Consider the following 23392-nt stretch of genomic DNA (forward strand, 5'->3'; position numbering starts at 1 on the left):
TAATCTGTGAAATACTACTAAGTATTATAACGAACAAGCAAGCTCCTGAGCACCTGCAGTGTAACAGGAAGATATGTTTGTCAGGAGCAGAGTCTGATGACAATAGAACAACATGCTTGACTTAGAATGCTGGGCAAAAACAAGGTCTCATGAGAATGTTTCTGCAAAAATATTCTGACTCTCAAGTTTTCGCAAATGACCCAAAAGTCATTCTCCTAAACCCTTCTCTATATTTTCAAGAATCTAACCTTGAAAGAAACACAATTTCTAGGAACTGAGCAAATCCAACACATCCATTTCATCAACTGATGCACACCTGAGGGCTCGAACTTCTGTCACGGGACTCATCATTCCTTTGTCCAGAAGGCAAGGCAGAAGGGCAGCGATGGTCCTCTGGCCAGCTGCTCCTTTGGCAGGGTCACACATTTTGACACAGACCTCACATACAAAGAGCATGGATGTTAGTGAAAGTGACTGCTCATCTAATAAAGCATTCATCTGGCAAGACTTTCCACTTCATATATCCATGAAAAGAATAAGTGAATCTACTTTCTATTATACTATAGAGAGACGGAGGACTGAGATATGAGATTGAGTCCTAGGTGTGCCAAGAACTAAACAGAAAATACGGTAATGCATTTCACCCTCTACGCATTGGTCCCCCAATTTGTGAAATACAGAACAAAATAGATGTTGATGAAATGAGACTAAATGTAAGAAAACACTTTTAAAAAGGTTTAGGGCTGTGTGCAATGGCTCATGCCTGTAATCCTAGCACTTTGGGAGGCCGAGGCAGGTCGATCACTTGAGCCCTGGAGTTTGAGAACAGCCTAGGCAACATGAAGAGACTCTGTCTCTACAAAAAAAATACAAAAAATTAGCCAGGCATGGTGGCATATGCCTGTGGTCCCAGATCTCCAGGAGGTTGAGGTAGGGGGATCATCTGAACCTGGGAGGTCAAGACTGCAGTGTGTTGTGATCACACCACTACATTCCAGCCTGGGTGACAGAGTGAGACCCTGTCTCAAAAATAATGAAAATAAAAAATTAAATAAAGGTTTAAAGTGTTATCATCATCACCACCATCATCAATAACATTGGGTGACAGCACAATATAGTGGTCAAGATCACATATTATACAAGAAAACACCTCTACTTAAAACCTGGTTTTACTACTTATTAACAACGTGACCTATAGCAAGGTCTGTGTAACTAGATTGAAAAAGTTCCTGATATATCACAAAATCAAGTTCAAGTGGGAGATAATTCAGTTTCAAAAAGCTCTCCAACCTCACAGATATGAAAGGTAGATTTATATATAAACATAGCAAAAGCAAGAGAAAAGACAGGTGTTGCTTGATCTAATGGAGTGATGTGCTCTTCAGGGTCAAGTCAAAGTTTTATCTTCAGTTCACCATTTAAAGAGACCACAAGCATACTCTGTTCAACATACTAGCACTGCAGTGTTTATAGCACTCACTTTCTCATTCACTTTAAGAGTAGTGAACTACACCATGAAGCCAATTATACTGCAACTAAATGTCATTTCCTATAAATCATTATTGTCATGGTCACCCAGAACCCTGTCCCACTCCATTCCCAATGTAAGATAGGAGTTTTTACCTTGCTCAGAGTTTTCAGAGCTAGTTCTGCTGCTTTTCGTACAGATTCCTAAAAATGACAAAAGTGTGACATAATACAAATTAGAGAGTCTCACTGTCATTTACTCTACAATTTGCAGTTTAATTGCCTCAGACCCTATAGAGACTGGTGGAAAATCCTACATATCATATCAGGTTAAAAAAATAAGTATCTTATTAGACTCTTTGCCATCAAGGAACACATTACCATGCCATACTATTAATTTTTAAACATTAATTGTAACCTATTTGGACCTTAAAAAAATTAGCTATTAAACAGATCAGAAACTAAATGTAATTTAAAAAAGTGAATATATAAAGATCTATGTGAGAATTCTGAAACACTTAAAAGTCTCCAATAAATAAAGCAAAAAGAAAGGTAAAATTGAAGTGCCTAATTTCAATGGTAAAATATCAAAATACCTAAAATTAAGATTGCTCAAGAAAAATCCAGGGGAATTGGTCACATTATTTGGGAATAATTAATCCCATTTACAGAACTCATCAAAATACCATTACTATGTTCAAAACTGTTATTTGTCCCTAATTCAATGGAATCATGAGATCTCTATTGATAGCGGGTATATAGACCACCTTTTTTTCCCTAAATCCACTTAATTTAGATCTAAGGATACCCAACCTTACAATTTCACAGACACATTAAGACTGAAACTTTGGGGGAAAATGTTGGTCTCTTAAAATTATCTGGAGATGGAATTCTGACATATACAACAAATATTTTAATAATTCCAATTTAACTTTTTGTATATATAAATGCTGATTTATTTCTATAATACCTTGATATCATCTTGTACTCTAAAAAGCGTTTCCCAAATTTCTGGAAGTTTATCAATGATGTCATCTAAGGGTCTTCCTCTCAATAAATCATTCAAAGCTAAACAGCTGAAAATTAAAATTTGATTTCAATATATGATGAAGAAAGTCAATATTTTACTATGAAACATTTATACTAAAAAAGAATACAGATTCTGCCTCTGATTCAAGTTTTCATCCCCTTACCCCAAAACAGCTTGACTTCTCTGTGGGTCCCTCAAATATGCCATATATATATATATATACATGGCATTTACAATTATAAAATGTTTGTTTCCCACAACTATAATACAATCCCTTTGAGATGACATATCAGTTTTATTCAACATTGTGCCCCCAGGGCCTAGCACATTGCCAAGTATACAGTGGGCACTGAATGAATGTAATCTGTATACAGAAATGCTACACTATAAAGTCATGACCATACAAAAATATATCCTGGTGTCTACCAATTTAATGGGTAATCTTCACCTTATTTGATTTCATACTTATATGAACTATGACAATTTAGGAAAATCATTGACCAAAGCTTAAATAGTTAAAGAAAAATAACTATCGAATGTAGCCAACCAGAAATCATGCTTTTTAATAGTTTTGTTGTTGTTGTTTTGTTTTTTTCTTGTTTTGTTTTGAGTCAGAGTCTCACTCTGTTGCCCAGGAGGGAGTGCAGTGGTGCAATCTCGGTTCACTGCAATCTCTGCCCCTGGGTTCAAGTGAGTCTCCTGCCTCAGCCTCCCGAGTAGCTGGGAATACAGGCACATGCCACTGTGCCCACCTGATTTTTGTATTTTTAGTAGAGATGGGGTTTCACCATGTTGCCCAGGCTGGTCCTGAACTCCTGATCTCAGGTGATCCACCCACCTCAGCCTCCCAAAGTGCTGGGATTACAGGTGTGAGCCACCACACTCGGCCAGCTTTTTAGCAGTTTTTTAGTCCTTTTGCACAAAGTATAAAACCTGGAAATTTTGAAAGGAAAAAAAAAAATCAGTTTTATTTGACTAAACTTATATTCCTAAAAATGGTACCTGGATTCTCGAACTCGCCACATATTGCTTGTAAGGTTCTTAACCAAATCTTGAAGAATTTCTTTCAAATATTTATCCACCTAATGAAAGCAAAAGGATAAAATTTAAAATGCAAAATCCATCAATAATCAAATTATTCAACTCTTAACCAAACTGGTTAACCACACTGACCCTGTTTCTGTATTTTACAGCCTCCATGTCTCTCTAGGCCACTCAGCCCACAAATCGCTCCCCACTTTGGTTGCTAAAAGCTGTCAGGTGATCATTCTAAAATGTACATTTGATGCTCTTATTTTCCTCAGTACATGAGAATGAAGTCCAATCACCTGGGCATGCACACAAAGCCTTTCATGACTTGTCCAGCCCCAAAAGTATCATATTCTGTCTCACTTTCTTTCCTTGGCACATACCACTTCTACCTACAATACCCTTCCCAGGTCCTACTTGCTTGGCTAACTCCAACTTGTCCCTCAAGGTTCGTATTAGTCATTCTTTTCCAGAGAAGCCTGGCCTGAGTAACCTCCTCTCTGTTCCCGTAGCACTTTCTGAAGGTGCATCACACAAGACCGTACAGTAACTGCAGTGTTCCACTATATGGATACCCTCAAGGGGGTCGAATGCAATTATTGTTCAGGACAGTGCAGTTATCAAGGGATAGCATCTCAGTCATCATCGGTGCAGTTATTGAGGGGTAGCGTCTCACTCGTCATCGGTGCAGTTATTGAGAGACAGCGTCTCACTCATCACCAGTGCAGTTACTGAGGGACAGCATCTCACTCATCATCAGTGCAGTTAATGAGGGACAGTGTCTCACTCATCTTTTTAACCCCAGTACCTTACCCAGTACCTAGCGCATGATTGTTCAGAATGAAATACGAGTTTTACTTTTTAGCCTCTGTTCTACTTAGCAACTTGGTAATAATGACAAAATAATGGTAGACTCAGATTTATACCAATGCTAACCCTCTCAAAATTTATGGCTTTTCCACTTTTATAGGTAGGAAAGGTTTTGTTATCCTTACTTACATGTAAGAAAACCAAGACAAAGAGGTAAATAAGAAACTGATGTCTTCCTATGTCTGCTTCTCTCAGCATTCTCCATGGGTGATCTCACCCACACTGCGGCCTAATCCTTTCACTCACAGAGATGGCACTCATATCTCAAGGGCCTAGGCCTGTGTCCTGAGCTCAGACCTACAAAGCCCAATGGCCTGTTAGATCTTGGCTGACCCAGAAGTAGAACATGTTCTCCTGGAGCAAGCAGAACGCACTGAGCCTTCAAAGCTGAACCCTCAAGTACCACCATGAATAGGAACATACTCACCCTAGTACCAGACAAGAGAGACAGGAAGGAGCCACATTATAGGCAGAGATTTGTAATACACAGTAAGGATCATGGAATTTATCTAAAATGAGCTGTAAAGCCACTGAATGATTTTAACCCAAAATGGCACAATCTAATTTGCATTTTTAAAATCTTTTTTGCTACTATGTAGATAATTAAATGAAGAAAGACAAGGAAAAAAGAAAAGACGATGATGACCTGTTCATCAGGAAAGAATTAAGAAAAGAAGAGAGTAGATTCAAGGAATACTTTGGAAGCAGAAACAACAGAATTTGCTACTAGATTCAGTTGGGGGTGATGGTGAGATACAGACCAAAATAAAGTATGACACCAAGTTTTCCCGCTTGCACAAATAGGTGAACAACGAAAACAGAGGAGGAAGGTTATTTTTTAAGTCCTGTTCTGGGCACACTGGGCTTATGGTATTCTGAAACAACACTGAAGTGAAAATTTCAAGTAGACAGTTACGTACACAAATCTAGAGTGCATGTGACATCTGGACCAAAAGTGTAAGACTGGGAACTTTCACAATAAAGATGACATTTATATGCCTTGGAACTGACTGATATAGAGAAACCTCAGAGAGCAAAAGATACTCAGAAATAGGCCCTGAGAAATCTTAGTGTCTAAATGGAACATTCTGACCAGCCAGATGATAGGACACCAAGAGAGAAAACAATATGGCAATTGCCTGCTTCCCTGGCTGTCTCCCCAGCTAACTGAATTCACTGGAGGTGGGATTATGACCCATTCTCCATTGCATCAATAGTCTCTATCCACATTTACTATTCCATTTGTGTGAATATATAATCATTTCCTTAACCATCTGCCCCGCGGACAATTATATTGTTTCCATTTTGGAGATTTCAATAAATGTTGCCATATATGTCATTGATGCCTTGAAAGAAGGAAGAAACATGGAATGAAAGACAATTTATTGGTTTGAACAAGTAACTATAAAAATAGTAGAAAGTAAGATGGGCACTGGGTTTAAATCCTATGCTTGACCTGTTTTCCTAACACGTAAGGGTCCACAGATACTTACCACGGATTTGTCAGTGACCAACGCATTCCAAATACTTGTCATGGCCTGTCGAATGCCAAGATTGGGATCAAACTGGTAACGATAAAGTCGAGGAACTAGCTGAGGCAGAAAAGGAGCCAACTGCTCTCCAGCTCTGGTAGCAATTACATTAAAACCAAAAGCAGCACCCTAAAAATAATAATAGGATGAAGTGACTCAAATGCACCCATTACAGTAAAATATTAACAGAGCAAAAAATTCTCCCTCCTAAACTTATGCCTAAATACAGGCAGATTTATTGGGCTTTCCAATCAATAGTAGCTTTGTGGGGTTCAGCTTTCTCATCAAGCACATACTTTCACAAAATGCACTGTATATCATTTGTCACTGTCTGTCAATGTAGCATGTTTGATTTGCAGGGAAATAAAAAATAATTGTCCAGTGATAGCAACTTACCTTCCTAGAGTTCCACATTGCATGATGGTTAGCTAAATTCATAAATTTATACACCAGATCTGGCTGGCTAAGATCACTTGCCAGAGAACAAAGTTCCTTGTAAGTAGAAAGGCCCTGACTTGGAAACAAAGAAAAAGAGGTAGGCAGTAATATACTTCTCTCTCTCCAGCCTAAAAAATTACATCAGTATTACTAGGACATATTAAAATCAAATTTTCACTCAATTTCTAATACTGAGTTATCTTAACACCATGGACACAGAAAGCCAGGTTGGGAAGAATATAAAAAGTCAGCTAATTCAACTAACAGCAATTCCTAAGCCCATCTACATCGCTGCTGATAAATGACCTAAATGCACATGTAAGTCCACGGAAGTGGTGACCTCACCACCTGGGGATGCAACTCAGTAATTCTTCATTACGTTACACATAATTTCAAATAATCATAAGAAAGTCATTCGAAGACAGTATCTGTCTTCCCTGTCTTTTCTAAACTAGACCACCCTAATCCAACTTGAGTTTTATTAACGTTCCTCTGAACAAATAAAATCGGCTTAAATATCTAACCGTTTTATGTTATTTCGTAAAATGTAAGCACTTTTTTAAAAACTCAGAAGGAGTCTACAAGGAGAACAAGTAGAATGAAAACGACTTTTGACGTGGTAGCAGTGCACTGTGGGGGAAAGTCAAGGACAGAACACACTGTAGCTTTCTCCTGTTGCGGACAACACTGAAGCAGGCTATGTGTGACACCACAGCAAGGCCCTGCAACCAGCAAAGGTTTGCCTAACGATCCACAGAAATAAAGCATGGTAAAATAAAGGAGGTCAAGCTCAAGCAATTTATTTTTTTATTTTATTTTATTTTATTTTTTTTGGAGACGGAGTTTTCGCTCTTGTTACCCAGGCTGGAGTGCAATGGCGCGATCTCGGCTCACCACAACCTCCACCTCCTGGGTTCAGGCAATTCTCCTGCCTCAGCCTCCTGAGTAGCTGGGATTACAGGCACGCGCCACCATGCCCAGATAATTTTTTGTATTTTTAGTAGAGACGGGGTTTCACCATGTTGACCAGGATGGTCTCGATCTCATGACCTCGTGATCCACCCGCCTCGGCCTCCCAAAGTGCTGGGATTACAGGCTTGAGCCACCGCGCCCGGCTTCAAGCAATTTATTTTAAATGCTAAAGTAGTGGCATCTAAGATAAAGAATTACACTCACCCAAAAACTAGGGGCAGTGGGTGCACCTGGCTATGCTTCCAGGTGTCCCCCAGGACTCAGCTGCCTGAGAGCTGACAGTTCTTGGCCTAGTCAGTCTCCCAGAAATGCCCTTAGGGCCCAACATCATGGGCTCCCAAGCAGCAGTCCACCACCAATGGCTGGTCACTGAGGGGACACAAAGGGCCAGGCTCCATGCCTCAAAGCAGAACAACTCCAAGAGGCCGCTCCATGCTAGCTCAGAGCTCCTCCAGAGGTCGGTATCCACCGAAGCAATGGCAACAGTTCAGCTCCTCCCCCAGCCATAGGCCCTGTCCTGCTTCCTCATCACCCCAAAGTGATCCCCTGGGCACTACCCAATACATTTCCAACCTAGAAATCTCCATCTCAGTTTATTTCCCACGACACTCAATTTAAGACATGAGCCTTTTTTTCCATATAAGTTTTCTTCTTCCACCAATAGATAACATTTCCTAAGAGGGCAGAAATCAACTTCATGACTGCTCTATTTACCAGACTAATAAATGCATATATATATATATATACATATACATATTTAAAGATGTTTATTACCATAACTGATTGATGGATTTAGCATACTTACCCATCTGGTGTTTTGCCAAGAGCTCCCCCTTGGAATACCACTGTCTCTCCAGAAACTTCATGTTTAACTCTAAATCAAAACAAGAAGAATTTCAATAAGCTTAAAGCTTTTCATACCAACATTCAATTAGCCAATACAATTTATTAACAAAGCGATAAAACTGAACTTCCTATCAAGCATTTACTGTGTACAAGATATAAAAGTCCTTTCCATCAGGCTGCAAATTTTGTAAAATGAATCCAGAATGAACAAATGAACAGATGAAAAAGACATTCCACATAATGTGCACTGAACTAAATGAGGTGACAACATGAAAAACTATCCTTCCTACAAGGCAGGCAACATAAAGCAGCAACCCCATATACGGATGATTTCCCCTCAAACTCTTCACAGATTAGACTATGAATGATATGCAAGCTTCGTCTCTGCATCTTTTTTTTTTTTTTTTTTGATGGAGTTTCGCTCTTGTTACCCAGGCTGGAGTGCAATGGCGCGATCTCGGCTCACCGCAACCTCCGCCTCCTGGGTTCAGGCAATTCTCCTGCCTCAGCCTCCTGAGTAGCTGGGATTACAGGCACGCGCCACCATGCCCAGCTAATTTTTAGTATTTTTAGTAGAGACAGGGTTTCACCATGTTGACCAGGATGGTCTCGATCTCTCGACCTCGTGATATACCTGCCTCGGCCTCCCAAACTGCTGGGATTACAGGCTTGAGCCACCGTGCCCGGCCTCGTCTCTGCATCTTAACTTCGATTTAGCCAACAGTAATTATGGCATTTTTCTAATCCAATACATTAATTATCTGAGACCATTAAACTTTCAAAGCTTGACCTAGTGACATGTTCCTCAAGTTAACAGTATACACTGGAATAACCGTGCTATTCACAGCACAATAACTAAGGACTTGCAATTTAGAAAAGCCTTCATAAACGCAAAAATGGAAAGCTGAATTTTCCTTCTCTTGTATGTTCTATGTGTATAGACTTGCTCTATGGGTTTGAATCTAAAATTTTCAAGTTCACCATACCTTTTGCCCGTCATAAGTGTTTCTACAAGTGTAGAAACCAATTCCTGTTGATCTTGTTCATTACCTAGTTCATAAACCAACCCAAGGCCTTTTGATGCAACATCTTGGCTAAGTTCTACAAGAAAAGCAGACAAGATTGTATTACTTTAAAAAAAAATTGTCTATTTGCTATGAAATCAAAATTTTTAAAAAGTTATGTTGACATGGACCCAAAATGTTATCAAAGTAAAGATACAAAAACAGAATCAATCTGCCTATTTTATTTAAAAAAAATATATTACTACTAAATCATTTCAGTGGACATGGCACCATACCAGTTACTATTAATGAGAACCATATTCACAGAAGATCCAGTTTAGGCCAGGTGCGGTGGCTCAAGCCTGTAATCCCAGCACTTTGGGAGGCCGAGGCGGGTGGATCACGAGGTTGAGAGATCAAGACCATCCTGGTCAACATGGTGAAACCCCGTCTCTACTAAAAATACAAAAAATTAGCTGGGCATGGTGGTGCGTGCCTGTAGTCCCAGCTACTCAGGAGGCTGAGACAGGAGAATTGCCTGAACCCAGGAGGCAGAGGCTGCAGTGAGCCGAGATTGCGCCATTGCACTCCAGCCTGGGTAACAAGAGCGAAACTCCGTTTCAAAAAAAAAAAAAAAAGATTCAGTTTACAAACCTAGACAATACTGATGGACCTATATACAGTGTCACTGGACAGTGACAGATTATCCGCAGACTGTAAAGTCATACACATCAGAGATAAAACAGCCTCACAGGATTTCAATACACTCACACCCAACTTAAAAGTCAACGCAAGACCATATGTTTAAATCAAGTTATAAAACAAAGCTACTAGTGAAATGTTTAACACATATACATTCACTCTCTCCTAGCTTAAATCGGAGAGGAAAAGTAACCAGAAGTACAAAAAAGCTATTAGGAGAGACACTAATGTTAAAGAAGGCCTCAAGCTCCATTTTTAAATGCAGACTAAGGAACATGTTCTAATGTATAAATACATAAATAAATAAGAACCTAAGTTTCTGTCTCGTAACTAGAAATTTTGGTTATTAAGCCATTAACATAATGCTTACCCTTACTACTAATAAATAAGGTTTGATCATTTGTTTTAATCACATAGTTCAAAAAAGTTTTCTTTTACATTCATTAATCCAGGTTTTTCAACATTTAAAATACAAGTTCAAATAAGTTTAAAAATCAAATATTTACCAACAACCTACCATCATTTTCTGATAGAACTGAAACAAATGCACTTTGAATTTCTTTAAGATGAGACTGAAAGAAGAAAAAAGGCATTACAACACTGAAACTCTACCTCTTTGAGAGAATAAGAGGGTTGCTCTCACCATGTACAAAATTTGTAGTCTTATTATCCAAGCCAGTTACAATTGCTGTTTTGTTCTCATCTTTACAGGTGGCCCAAATCACCTGGAGCTGCACCACTTACAGGTAGTCTAACACATGCAAGCTGACCATTGGTCCAACTGAGACTCCCCATCTCAAGCACTTCTGACTTTATACCTTCAAGTTTAGAATCATCTTCCAGTCTATACATACCATTCATTCCTTCATGTACAATGTATTTCAAAATATTTACTATTGGTTAATGGTCTTCACCCTCATATGCTTTCCTTGCTACTTATAATACTGTGGTTTCCAAAAGGGCTGACCACATACAGCATGGCTCACCTTCACTTCTTTGTGGGTATTTAGCTTCCTCACAAGGGAAAGGAGCCAGATACAGGCTGCCTGCCTCACATGTGGGTTGGGGCTGATGATATGTTTATTTAAAATCACATCCAATACCCATGGAACCACATCATTCACTTTGGCTCCTGGGGAAAAACAAAGAAAAATAATAAAGAATTAAAATAATTCAACATAGTTTCCTGAAAAAAATTAAATTTAAATCAACATTTACTCAACATAACAATCCTGTAACATACTGAAGTCCAAATGACTAAGGTGTTTAAAGTTGCTGAAGGAATCAATAATTATTCACTCTAGAACCTAGTGTAAACAAAATTACATTTCAAAGGTACTCAAGCAACTTTTTAGTTCCCCAGAATGAAAAAGTATCCCCACCCTCTCAGTGTCAGCAATTTTTCTTTGTTTCCTAGATCTTTCTCAACTTCCATCTAAAAACTAACAAATATCTTTTGCACTTATTTTCCTCCTCCTGCTACTATACTGTTTTTCTCCTTTATTACTCCAGGGTTTCTGAACCTCAACACTACTGACATTTTGGCTGGATAATTCTTTATTGTAGAGAGCTATGCTACACACTGCAAAATGTCTGGCAGCATCCTCTGCCTTCACCAACTAGAGACCAGGAGCACCCACCATCCCGTGTCTAGACATTACCAAATGTCCTCTGTGGGGCAAAAATCTCACTCCTCCAGTAACCAGCATAGTTTTACATTAAAACCCTTCAAAATAGTTGTCTAAACTCATGTTCAAACTGCCCTTCTCTTTTCTTGAGCCCACTCCAAATAAGCCTTTTGCCTTCTCTTCTCCATGGATATTCTTAACAGTAATCACGAATGACTTTCCTGTTGCTAAGTCCAATGATTCTCAATTTTCACCTTAGTTAATCAATTGGCAGTACATGCCATGTTCAATTCCCCTCCACCCCTCATCTCTTCATAGCTCCTCACTGATCACCCTACTCTAGTTCTCGGAGTCAGAATCCCTTCTTTTAATACCCGTAACCACAACTCTAGCTGCCAGTAGTTCTGCTATCTGGTCAAATACAATTACCAAACCAACAAGTCCTTACTCAAGTCCCACAACATGCCCAGGATAATATGTAGAGATGCTAAGATGGCTAAGACCTGAGCCCTAACTGGTTTCTCAAATGCTGTTCATTCTATTCACAGCAAGACTGGTACACTGTAACCAACAATATCCAAAGGCTGAGTAGCACGCAGATGAGAATGACATAGAACATGCATGATCAAAATTCACATCAAAGATTCATCATCACCCCCTCTCCACAATATGTTATGTTTTCCTTTCCCGAAACAGACAAAAATAGAATTTTGACATTTAATGGACAATTTGAGATTCCTTTGGATGAGTAAAAAGCCAGGCAGAATGCAATCTTCCAAGAAGAGTCTGAAGCAATACAAGAGTTCAGAGTATGAAGACTGGCAGATACCTTTCTACTGACCTTTATTTGCTTAAGTTGCAATGTAATAACCCATGGAGTGGCTGGGCACAGTGGCTCGTTCGTGCTTGTAATCTCAGCACTTTGGGAGGCTGAGGCAGGTGGATCACCTGAGGTCAGGAGTTCAAGACCAGGCTGGCCAACATAGCGAAACACCATCTCTACTAAAAATATGAAAAATTAGCCAGGCGTGGTGGCAGACTCCTGTAATACCAACTACTTGGGAGGCTGAAGCAGGAGAATCACTTGAACCCGGGAGGTGGAGGTTGCAGTAGCCACTCCAGCCTGGGCAACAAGGTGAGATTCCATCTCAAAAACAAACCAACAACAACAACAACAAAAAACCATGGTGTCAGAAACATGCCTCTCACAGCAAACCCTCTCCTCAGTGTGACCCCTCCCTGCTGTCAAGTCTCTGTTATCGCCTCTCACATGCAACCTGAAAATTCCCACTTCAGGTATGGCTGTCTAAGCTTGTTAACAATGTCACTTCCCTCCCTTATCTTCATCCTTCTATACAAACTTCTCCTTGCCTTGCTTCAGAAAAACCTCAAAAAACTGACTCTGATTCAGCTTCCGTCAATCCACAATTCTCATTACAGTGCAAGCAAAAGCGTGTTTTTCTATTTCCTTTAAACCTCTTTATGGTGGCTAATGAAATAACAGGTGAATACATTACCGTGGAGTTAAATGTTAACTATAACACTAAGTGCAATAACTAAATTAATGTATTACTCATGATGGAACACAATCCACAATCAAATTGTTACCATGAGAATATTGTCATTTAATTTCCTTGAGAAGATAAAATATAAGAATTTGGTGACTTTTCCTTCTGTTTAAAATTTTTTTTAATTCTAGCTCAAATACTAAAATATATTTTCAATTCCAAATTCAAATTAAACCATAACACATTTGAATTCATGATATATATAACATAAAGTCAGAAACCACATGTTCCCTCAACTATGCTGTCACTAAAAGCCAGTGTACCTGGAACACTAGCAGAAGGCACTGAGGCTTCATTATGTAATGAAGGATTAGAGGACACCTCATCTGGAAACACCTATACCTTGAATTCTGAAACTGGCTAAACACTGAAATCCTCATGAAAAGAGCACAAGCTTCAAGGTAATCCAGAGCTAACTCTCCGGCTTGCTTGCCAAAGGGAAAAAAGTTACTAATTTCATGCTGTCTGCTTTTTTTTTTTTTGAGACAGTCTCCCTTTATCACCCAGGCTAGAGTGCAGTGACACGATCTCAGCTCACTGCAACCTCCGCTTTCCAGGTTCAAGCGATTCTCATGCCTTAGCCCCCAGAATAGCTAGGATTACAGACTTGTGCCACCACACCAGGCTAATTTTTATACTTTTAGTAGAGATGGGGTTTCACCATGTTGGCCAGGCTGGTCTGGAACTCCTGACCTCATGTGATCACCCTCCTTGGCCTCCTAAAGTGCTAGGATTACAGGTGTCAGCCACTGTGCCTAGCCTCATGCTGTCTTCTTCTATCAACTATTTTTCTTGACTGAATGAAATTGGTAAACAAATATAAGTATTTGAAAAAGAATATGGAATGTATGATTTTTTTCCCTCAAATGTGATAAAGAGAACAAAAAGGTTACTTGATAATTATAAATTAATTAGCTGAATATTTGGTACCAGCAGGAGGAGTATATTCCTCTTCAGTCACTAGCCAGGCATCTCGGGCAGCCACAGAACTAGTTCCTATTGCCGCGCTGGTAATGGCTTCGCCGATAGTGAACTGAAGTTCTATCTGCTTGGCCTGCAATGAAGGAAGTAAAAGCCATGAATGAGAAAACACATTTCCCCAAAACATCCATTTCTACAGAACAGCTGCTTAAAAGTATGTTTCTGAGCATGTTTTGTTTTCTCTGTTTTGTCCTAGTTTGCTTTCAGCTAATTCAATGGCTCAAAGGCAGGGGAGGATAAAGGAGCAAGGACTTAAGAATGCCTTGAAGATATTTTTCAAAGTCTTTGCTGCCTTCCTCACCTCAGTAGCGAACCACTAAGCAGTGATTTACGAAGTCTGGAAGCGTAATATGGTTCACCTAAGGAAGACAGGGAATCCCACCAACTTTGAAGCCTTATATACGTCTCAGTATAAATTCTAGCTGTCTCTCACCAGCTATATACCCTTATTTAAACTTCCATGAGCCTCAAAAACTTCATTTCTAAGAGAAGCATATCATCATCCACAGTATTAAGCTTTAATAATTAAATGAGGTTAATGTACATAAAACTACTAGATAGTATACCTGATTGTGGTTACTTCACAATAGTAGCCATTACATTTTATTAACATTTACTTAACATCTATTTAACTCTTTGTACTCTTAAATTATATGATATCTTGATGTTACTTTTAAATGGCTCATAAATGGCTCAGAAGAGAACAAAGCAAATGTAAAATGTGAAAATTTGGAAAATCTGGATAAAGGGCACACATGAGTTCTTTACACTATTCTTACAGCTTCACTGTAAGTTTGAAAGTGCTTCAAAAGCCAAACATTTGAAAATTCTATATAGTACACACGCAAGTATTTTAGAATTTGATTAGGAAATGTTGACATGCTTCACAAGTAGGAGTCACTGACCCAACATGTAACTACCTAGACCTGCATTTTCCACTTTTTACTGTAAACCAGAAGAAATTAGGAGGAAGAGAAGAAATAAGGGAATGAAGAGAGAGCATGCGAGGGCTATGAAAACACTGACTCTTCCAAGCATTAAGACAACAGCTGAGACTTTCCTATGCTCATCAATAAACGCTCTATTTGTGATGAGGCATCAAGTGCTAATGCAACATGCTTCCTAGACTGAGGAAAAAGGATTTAAAGGCTTTAGTCCTACAACTTCCCTGGTTAAAAGCCTCTCTTGGCAACTTTGAACTAAAAAAAGGTATTTCAACATAATCCTTATTAAGGTTCATTTTATGTACCTGTTTTTGCATGTTTCCCATAGTTAATAACAATACACTTGCCATTAAAAACAAAAACAAAACTCCATAACTATATTTATGAATAATACATTTATGAATATCTGGACTTCGCTGTAAATATTCCAGAAATAAAGGGATTCAATAGAGAAAATAAGAACAGACACATGGGAATCATTACATTATTATCAGTCTATTTTTGAATATGTATAAAATTTCCCATAATAAAAAGTTACAAGAGGGGCCGGGCATGGTGGCTCATACCTGTAATCTCAGCACTTTGGGAGGCTGAGACCAGTGGATCACCTGAGGTTAGGAATTTGAGATCAGCCTGACCAACATGGAGAAACCTTGTCTCTACTAAAAATACAAAATTAGCTGGGTATGGTGGCACATGCCCGTAATCCCAGCTACTTGGGAGGCTGAGGCAAGAGAATCGCTTGAACCCAGGAGGGGGAGGTTGCAGTGAGCCAAGATCATGCCATTTACACTACAGCCTGGACAATAAGAGCAAAACTCCATCTAAAAACAAAAAGAAAGTTACAAGAGGGAGCAGGAGGCAGGGCAAAGCAGATGAACAGGGAGGGGGAGGTGAAAATGGTTAACAAGTACAAAAAAATAGAAAGAAAGAATTCAGGCCAGGCATGGTGGCTCATGCCTATAATCCCAACACTTTGGGAGGCCAAGGTGGGTGGATCACCTGAGGTCAGGAGTTTAAGACCAGTCTGGCCAACATGGTGAAATCCCGTCTCTACTAAAAATACAAAAATTAGCCAGGCATGCTGGTGTGCACTTGTAATCGCAGCTGTTCAGAAGGCTGAGACAGGAGAATTGCTTGAACCCAGGAGGCAGAGGTTGCAGTGAGCTGAGAATGCACCACTGTTCTCCAGCCTGAGCAACAGAGCGAGACTCTGTCTCAAATAAAAAAAACAAACAAAAAAAAATGAATGAGACCTAATACTCTTTGGTAGCAACTACTGTGGCTATAGTCAATAATAATTTAAGTATACATTTTAAAAGAATACAATAGGATTGTTTGCAACTCAAAAGATAAATGCTTGAGGGCATGGATACCCTATTCTCCATGATGTGATTATTAAGCACTACACGCCTGTATCAAAACATCTCATGTACCCCATAAATATAAACATCCAACATGTACCTACAAAAACTTAAAACTGAAAAAAAAAAAAAAAGCCCAACAGAACCGCATTCCCTCCCTATCTAATGCAGGAACGTCAAACTAAACTATCCACGAAAAAAGCACCTTCATAAAAACTAAAATAATCAGGTGAGAGATCACAGTACCCGGCTTCAGCATAATAACAAGTAGAGACTCACTGAATAGGGTGGGAAGAATACACTGCCTATACCACCCCCTCCCAATCCCAGGCAGCACAGCTTGGAAAGAGAACTTGTATGCTTGGCTGAAGGAGAGCAAAGTGAGTGCGATACTTCACACTGCAACTCGGTGCCACCCTGTCACAGTAGAACACAGCACCAGGCGGCATTCTGCCAATGCCCAAGGAGGGAGCATTTAGACCAAGCCTGGGCCAGAGGGTAATCAGCTTTTTCAGTGAGAGGAACCCAAGTCAGTTGACTAAAGTGACCTCAGCCCCCAAATAAATTTCACCAGCAGCTAGGCCACGCCTGCGGGTAGGAAAACCAAGAGTATAGGAGACTTTATCTCACAACCAGGCACCAGTGCAGCCACAATAATGCAAGGCACCAGGCAGAGTCCAAAAGCCCCACTTCCAGGATGCTGCTGTAGAAGAGCACTTCTAGACCCAGCCTGGGTGAGAAGGGAATCTGCTGGTGTGCCAGAAACAACTTAAGTCCCAAGTCCTGGGTGGCTCCAACACCTGCTGACTAAAGCGGTCTCAACTTTGAGAAAGCATCAGCAGCAGTCAGGTGGCCACAGGCCAGGCATCCCCAAACTTTTTACACAGGGGGCCAGTTCACTGTCCCTCAGACCGTTGGAGGGCCGCCACATACTGTGCTCCTCTCACTGACCACCAATGAAAGAGGTGCCCCTTCCTGAAGTGCGGCGGGGGGCCGGATAAATGGCCTCAGGGGGTCGCATGTGGCCCGTGGGCCGTAGTTTGGGGACGCCTTCCATAGGCCTTGGGTGAGCTCTGGTGCTGTACTGGTCTGGGAGGTCATGGGCTTTGGGTGTAACCCAGCATGGTGCTAAGCTGCTGTGGCCACACGAGTGCCCACATTACCCTTCCTCTAACTTCAGGCAGTTCATTGTGGAGACACTCCCTCTACCTGGGGGAAAGAGAAGGAAGAGAGCAAGAAACTTTGCCTAGGAACCCAGAGAATGTTAGATGTCTTACAGACACCTAGATACCCAAGTCCATCAATGCTGGGTATCGAGGTGTCTGTAAGAGTGGTGGCACAACTGGGCTTAGGGTGCCCTCTAGTGCTGAAACAACTGCAGTGACCACAGGCTTAGGGAACTCAACACTGAGTCATATTTGAATTCTAGGAAGGCCCTCTGAAGGACAGGTGCAAACAAGACCAGACTGTGAAGACTGAAATAAATATTTAACTCTTCAATGCCCAAACACTGATGATTGTTCACAAGCAGCAAGGACATCTGAGAAAAAATGTTTGAAAAACATTTGTGCTAACCAGACTAAATAAGGTACCAGTGACCAATCCTGGAGTGGTGTAGCTATGTGACCTCTCAGAGAATTCAAAATAGCTGTTTTGTTTGTCTGTTCATTTGTTTTTTGAGACAGAGTCTTGCTCTGTCACCAGGCTGGAGTGCAGTGAAGCAATCTCAGCTCACTGCAACCTCCGCCTCCCAGGTTCAAGCAATTCTCCTGCTTCAGCCTCCCAAGTAGCTGCAATTACAGGCCTGTGCCACCACACCCACTAATTTTTGTATTTTTAGTAGAGATGGGGTTTCACCATGTTGGCCAGGATGGTCTCAATCTCTTGACCTCGTGATCCGCCTGCCTTGGCCTCCCAAAGTGCTGGGATTACAGGCATGAGCCATTGTGCCCAACCCAAAATAGCTGTTTTAAGAAAGCCCAACAACTTCAAGAAAGCATGGAGAAAGAATTCAGAAACTTATGAGAGAAATTTAGTAAAGAGACTAAAATGGGGGAAAAATAATCAAACAAATCTTACTGCTGAAAAATATAATAGACGACTGACAAATGCTTCAGTGTGTCTCAAGAACAGAACTGATCAAGCAGAAGAATAATTAGTGAGCTGTAAGACAGGTTATTTGAAAACACACAGTCAGAGGAGAAAAATACAGAATGAGATATACTTAGAAGATCTGGAAAACAGCTTCAAAGGGCTAAGAGTTATTTGCCTTAAAGAGGAAGTAAAAAAAAGAAACGGGTAGAAAGTTTATTCAAAGAAATAACAGAGAACTTTCAGAACCTAGAAAAAGATGAACACTCGGGTAAAAGAAGTTCAAAAAACACCAAGAAGATTCAATCCAAATAAGACTACCCCAAGACATATAATAAATTCACAAAGGTCAAGGATGAAGAGAGGATGCTAAAAGCAGCAAGAGAAAAGAAGCAAATAAGATATAAAGGAACGCTGAAATGCCTGGTGGCAGATTTGTCAGCAGAAACCTTACAGGCCAGAAGGGATTGGAATAACATATTCAATGTGCAGAAGGAAAGAGAAAGGGAAGGGGAAAGGAAGAGGGAAAGAAAGGGAAAGGGAAAGGGAAATAAATAGCTGAAGACTGACTTCAACACCTCACTTTCAGTAATGCACAGGTCATCCAGACAGACAATCAAGCCACCCAAATTGAAATTAAACTACACTCTAGACAAAATGGGCCTGACATTTACAGAACCTTTCATCCAACTGCTATAGAATATGTATCTTTCTTATCAGCAAATGAAACATTTTCCAGGGTAGACCATATGTTAGACACAAAGCAAGTCTCAAGCAATTAAAAAAAAAAAAAAAAAAAAATCAAAATCCCATCAGGTATCTTTTCTGACCATAATGGAATAAAACTAGAAATCAGTAACAAGAGGAATTTTGGACACTATAGAAATACATGGAAATTAAACAACATGTTCCTGAACAACCAATGGGTCTAAGAAAAAAATCAAGTAAGAAAAATTTAAAATTTATTGATATAAATGAAAATGAAAACACAACATACCAAAATGTATAGAATACAACGAAAGCAGTGATAAGTGGGAAGTTCACAGCAATAAATGTTTACATCAGAAAAGGAGAAAGACTTTCCCAGTGATGCACTTTAAAGAACTAGAAGAGCCAGAACAAAACGAACCCAAAATTAGTAGAGGAAAGAAATAATAAAATTCAGAGCAGAAGTAAATGAAATTGAGACTAATAAAAATACAGAAGAGCAATGAAATGAAAAATCAGGTTCTTTAAAAGATAAACAATAAACTATTAGAACTGATAAATTCAGTAAGTTACAGGATACAAAATAAACATACAAACCGTTGCATTTCTATATGTGATATGGTTTGGATTTGTGTCCCTGCTCAAATCCCATGACTGAATTGTAATCCCCAATGTTGGAGGACAGGCCCGGTGGGAGGTGACTGGCTCATGGGGGTGAACTTTCCCCTTACTCTTCTGCTGATAGTGAGTTCTCACGAGATCTGGTTGTTTAAAAGTATGTAGTATCTCCCCCTTTGTTCTTTTTCCACTGCTCCTATGCCATGTAAGACATGCTTGCTTCCTCTTCACCTTCTGCCAAGATTTTAAGTTTCCTGAGGCCCCCCAAGCCATGCTTCCTGAACAGCCTGCAGAACTGCAAGTCAATTAAACTCCTTTCCTTTATAAATTACCCAGTTACAGCAGTGCAAGGACAGACTAATATGCCAACAGCAAATAATCTGAAAAGAAATCAAAAAAGTAACCCCGCTTATAATAGCTACCAAAAAAAAAAAAATACCTAGGGATAAATTACAACCGAAGAAATACAAGATCTCTATAATGAAAACCATAAAACACTGATAAAAAACTTAAAAGAACACACAAAAAAGAAACATATCTCATGTTCATGGATTGAAATATTATTAAAATTTCCATACTACCAAAAACAATCTACAGATTCAATATAATCCCTATCAAAATATCAAGGACATTCATCACAGAACTAGAAAAAACAATCTTAAAATTTGTATAAAACCACAAAGACCCTAAATCATGAGCAAAAAATACTAAGCAAAAAGAATAAAGCCAGAGAGGCATTGCATTACCTGATTTCAAAATATATTACAAAGCTATGGTAAGCAAAACAGCGTAGAACTGGCATAAAAACAGACGCATACATCAATGGAACAGAACAGAGAACCCAAAAATAAATCTACCCATTTACAGTCAACTCATTTTCAACAAAGGCATCAAGAACATATATTGAGGAAGGAACAGTCTGTTCAATAAATTGTGCTAGGAAAACTAGATATCCACATGCAGAAAAATGAAACTAGGCCCCTTTATCTCACCATATCAAACCAAAATGAACTTAAATCTAAGACCTGAATTATGAGACTACCATAAAAAAAATATGGAAAAATACATCAAGTTATTGGTCTGGGCATGGATTTCTTAAGTAGGATCACAAAAGCACAGACACCTAAAGCAAAAATTGACAAATGGGATTATATCAAGTGAAAAACTTTATACACAGCAAAGGAAACATCCAACAGAGTAAAGAGACAACCTATAGCACAGAAAAAAATATCTAAAAACTACCCATCTGACAAGGGATTAAAATCCACAATAAATAAGGAAATCAACTCAACAGCAAATACACAATCTGATTTGAAAATGGACAAAAGATCTGAATATAGTTATTTCTCTAAAAAAGGTATATAAATGCCAACAGGTGGCCGGGCGCGGTGGCTCAAGCCTGTAATCCCAGCACTTTGGGAGGCCAAGGCGGGTGGATCACGAGGTCGAGAGGTCGAGACTATCCTGGTCGACATGGTGAAACCCCGTCTCTACTAAAAATACAAAAAATTAGCTGGGCATGGTGGCTCGGGCCTGTAATCCCAGCTACTCAGGAGGCTGAGGCAGGAGAATTGCCTGAACCCAGGAGGCAGAGGTTGCGGTGAGCCGAGATCGCGCCATTGCACTCCAGCCTGGGTAACAAGAGCGAAACTCCGTCTCAAATAAATAAATAAATAAATAAATGCCAACAGGTATATGAAAAAGTTTGACGATGGAAATGCAATGAAAAAGTACAATGAGATCTCATCTCACCCTAGTTAGAATAGCTATTATCAAAAAGACAGAAAACAGCAGATGACAGTAAGAATGTGAAGAAAAGGGAACATTAATACACTGTTGGTAGGAATGTAAATTAGTATAGCCATCAGGGAAAACAGTATGAAGGTTCCTCAAAAAACTAAAACTAGAACTATCATATGACCCAGCAATCCCAGTATATATCCTAAGTACATACCCCAAAGAAAATCTGTATACTGAAGAGATATTTGTGCTCCAATGTTTACTGCAGTCCTATTAACAATATCCAAGATAAGAAATCAGTTTAAGTGTTCATTAACAGATGAATGGATTTTTAAAAAGTGGTACATAAACACAATGGAGTATTATTCAGCCATAAAAAAGAATGAAACCCTATTGCTGACAGCAACGTAGATGGAACTGGAGGACATTGTATTTAGTGAAATAAGCCAGGCACAGAACAAATATCCTGTGTTCTCACTCATATGTCAGGAAATCAAACTCACGGAGGTAGTGAACAAATCGTGGTTACCAGAGGCCAGGAAGAAAAGAGAGCTTGACCAATGGAAACAAAAATACAGTTACAAGAAGTAAGTTTCAGTGTTCATCAGCACAATAGAATGACTACAGTTAACAAGAATTTACTGCATATTTCAAAATAACTAGAAGAAAAAATTTGAAATTCTCCTAACACAAAGAAATGATAAACATTTAAAACGATGGATATCCCAATTACCCTAATTGGATCATGATACATTGTATGCTTGTATCAAAATATCACATATATCCTATAAATATGTACAACTATTATGTATCAATTTTTAAAAATTAAAAATGAGGGCTGGGCACAGTGGCTCACACCTGTAATCCCAGCACTTTGGGAGGCCGAGGCGGGTGGATCACGAGCTCAAGAGATTGAGACCATCCTGATCAACACAGTGAAACCCCATCTCTACTAAAAATACAAAAAATTAGCTGGGCATGGTGGCATGTGTGCCTGTAATCCCAGCTACTCAGGAGGCTGAGGCAGGAGAATTGCCTGAACCCAAGAGGCGGAGGTTGAGGTGAGCCGAGATTGCGCCATTGCACTCCAGCCTGGGTAACAAGAGTGAAATTGTCTCAAAAATAAATAAATAAATAAAAATGGGCCAGGTACAGTGGCTTATACCAATAATCCCAGCATTTTGGGAGACCTAGGTGGGAAGATCACTTAAGCCCAGGAGTGCAAGACCTCCCTGGGCAACACAGAAATACACTGTCTCTATAAAAAATTAAAATATTAGCTAGGCATAGTAGGGCATGCCTGTGGTCCCAGCTACTTAGGATGCTGACGTAGGAGGGTGCCTTGAGCCTAGGAGATGCAGTATACTCCAGCCTTGGTGACAGAGTAAGATCCTGTTGTAAAAATAAAATAAATAAAAAGTTAAACCAAAAAACCTTCAGCACTGTGTCCTACTTGACTGTGAAGATATTCTGCTTCTGTTTCATGTTTTTCACTATTCTCATCATCTAATCTCTCTACCTTATTTCCATATTTCTAGTTTTTCATGTATTTCTAAACTCTTAAAATAATGGCATTAAAAGCAAGTGAAGAATTCAGACAAGCCCTCCTTGAAAAAAAAAACACAACAGGCTAGGCACAGTGGCTCACATCCGTAATCCCAGCACTTTCGAAGGCTAAGGTGGGCGGATCACCTGAGGTCAGGAGTTCAAGACCAGCCTGGTCAATGTGGTGAATCCCTGTCTCTACTAAAAATACAAAAATCAGCCAGGCATGGTGGAATGCACCTGTAATCCCAGCTACATGGGAGGCTGAGGCAGGAGAATCACTTGAACCCGGTAGGTGGAGGCTGCAGTGAGCCA

The 23392-nt window shown here is 39.6% G+C and overlaps 1 protein-coding gene across 6 annotated transcripts in view; it reads right to left on the minus strand.

The window, feature by feature from the left end:
• Positions 1-23392, minus strand: part of ECPAS (Ecm29 proteasome adaptor and scaffold) — a 128295-nt gene that overhangs the window by 22522 nt on the left and 82381 nt on the right. For all 6 annotated transcript variants that reach the window (XM_039474887.2, XM_074395166.1, XM_039474884.2 and 3 more), the window contains 11 exons: positions 14017-14140; positions 10877-11022; positions 10408-10462; positions 9171-9285; positions 8144-8212; positions 6325-6442; positions 5890-6057; positions 3500-3579; positions 2438-2543; positions 1624-1671; positions 317-438 (listed from right to left, as the gene is read on the minus strand). In XM_039474887.2, coding sequence (XP_039330821.1) covers positions 317-438; positions 1624-1671; positions 2438-2543; positions 3500-3579; positions 5890-6057; positions 6325-6442; positions 8144-8212; positions 9171-9285; positions 10408-10462; positions 10877-11022; positions 14017-14140 — 1151 coding nt within the window. The remainder of the gene's footprint in view (positions 1-316; positions 439-1623; positions 1672-2437; positions 2544-3499; positions 3580-5889; positions 6058-6324; positions 6443-8143; positions 8213-9170; positions 9286-10407; positions 10463-10876; positions 11023-14016; positions 14141-23392) is intronic.

The sequence above is a fragment of the Saimiri boliviensis genome, chromosome 2 (genome assembly GCF_048565385.1).
Source record: "Saimiri boliviensis isolate mSaiBol1 chromosome 2, mSaiBol1.pri, whole genome shotgun sequence".
NCBI lineage: Eukaryota > Metazoa > Chordata > Mammalia > Primates > Cebidae > Saimiri > Saimiri boliviensis.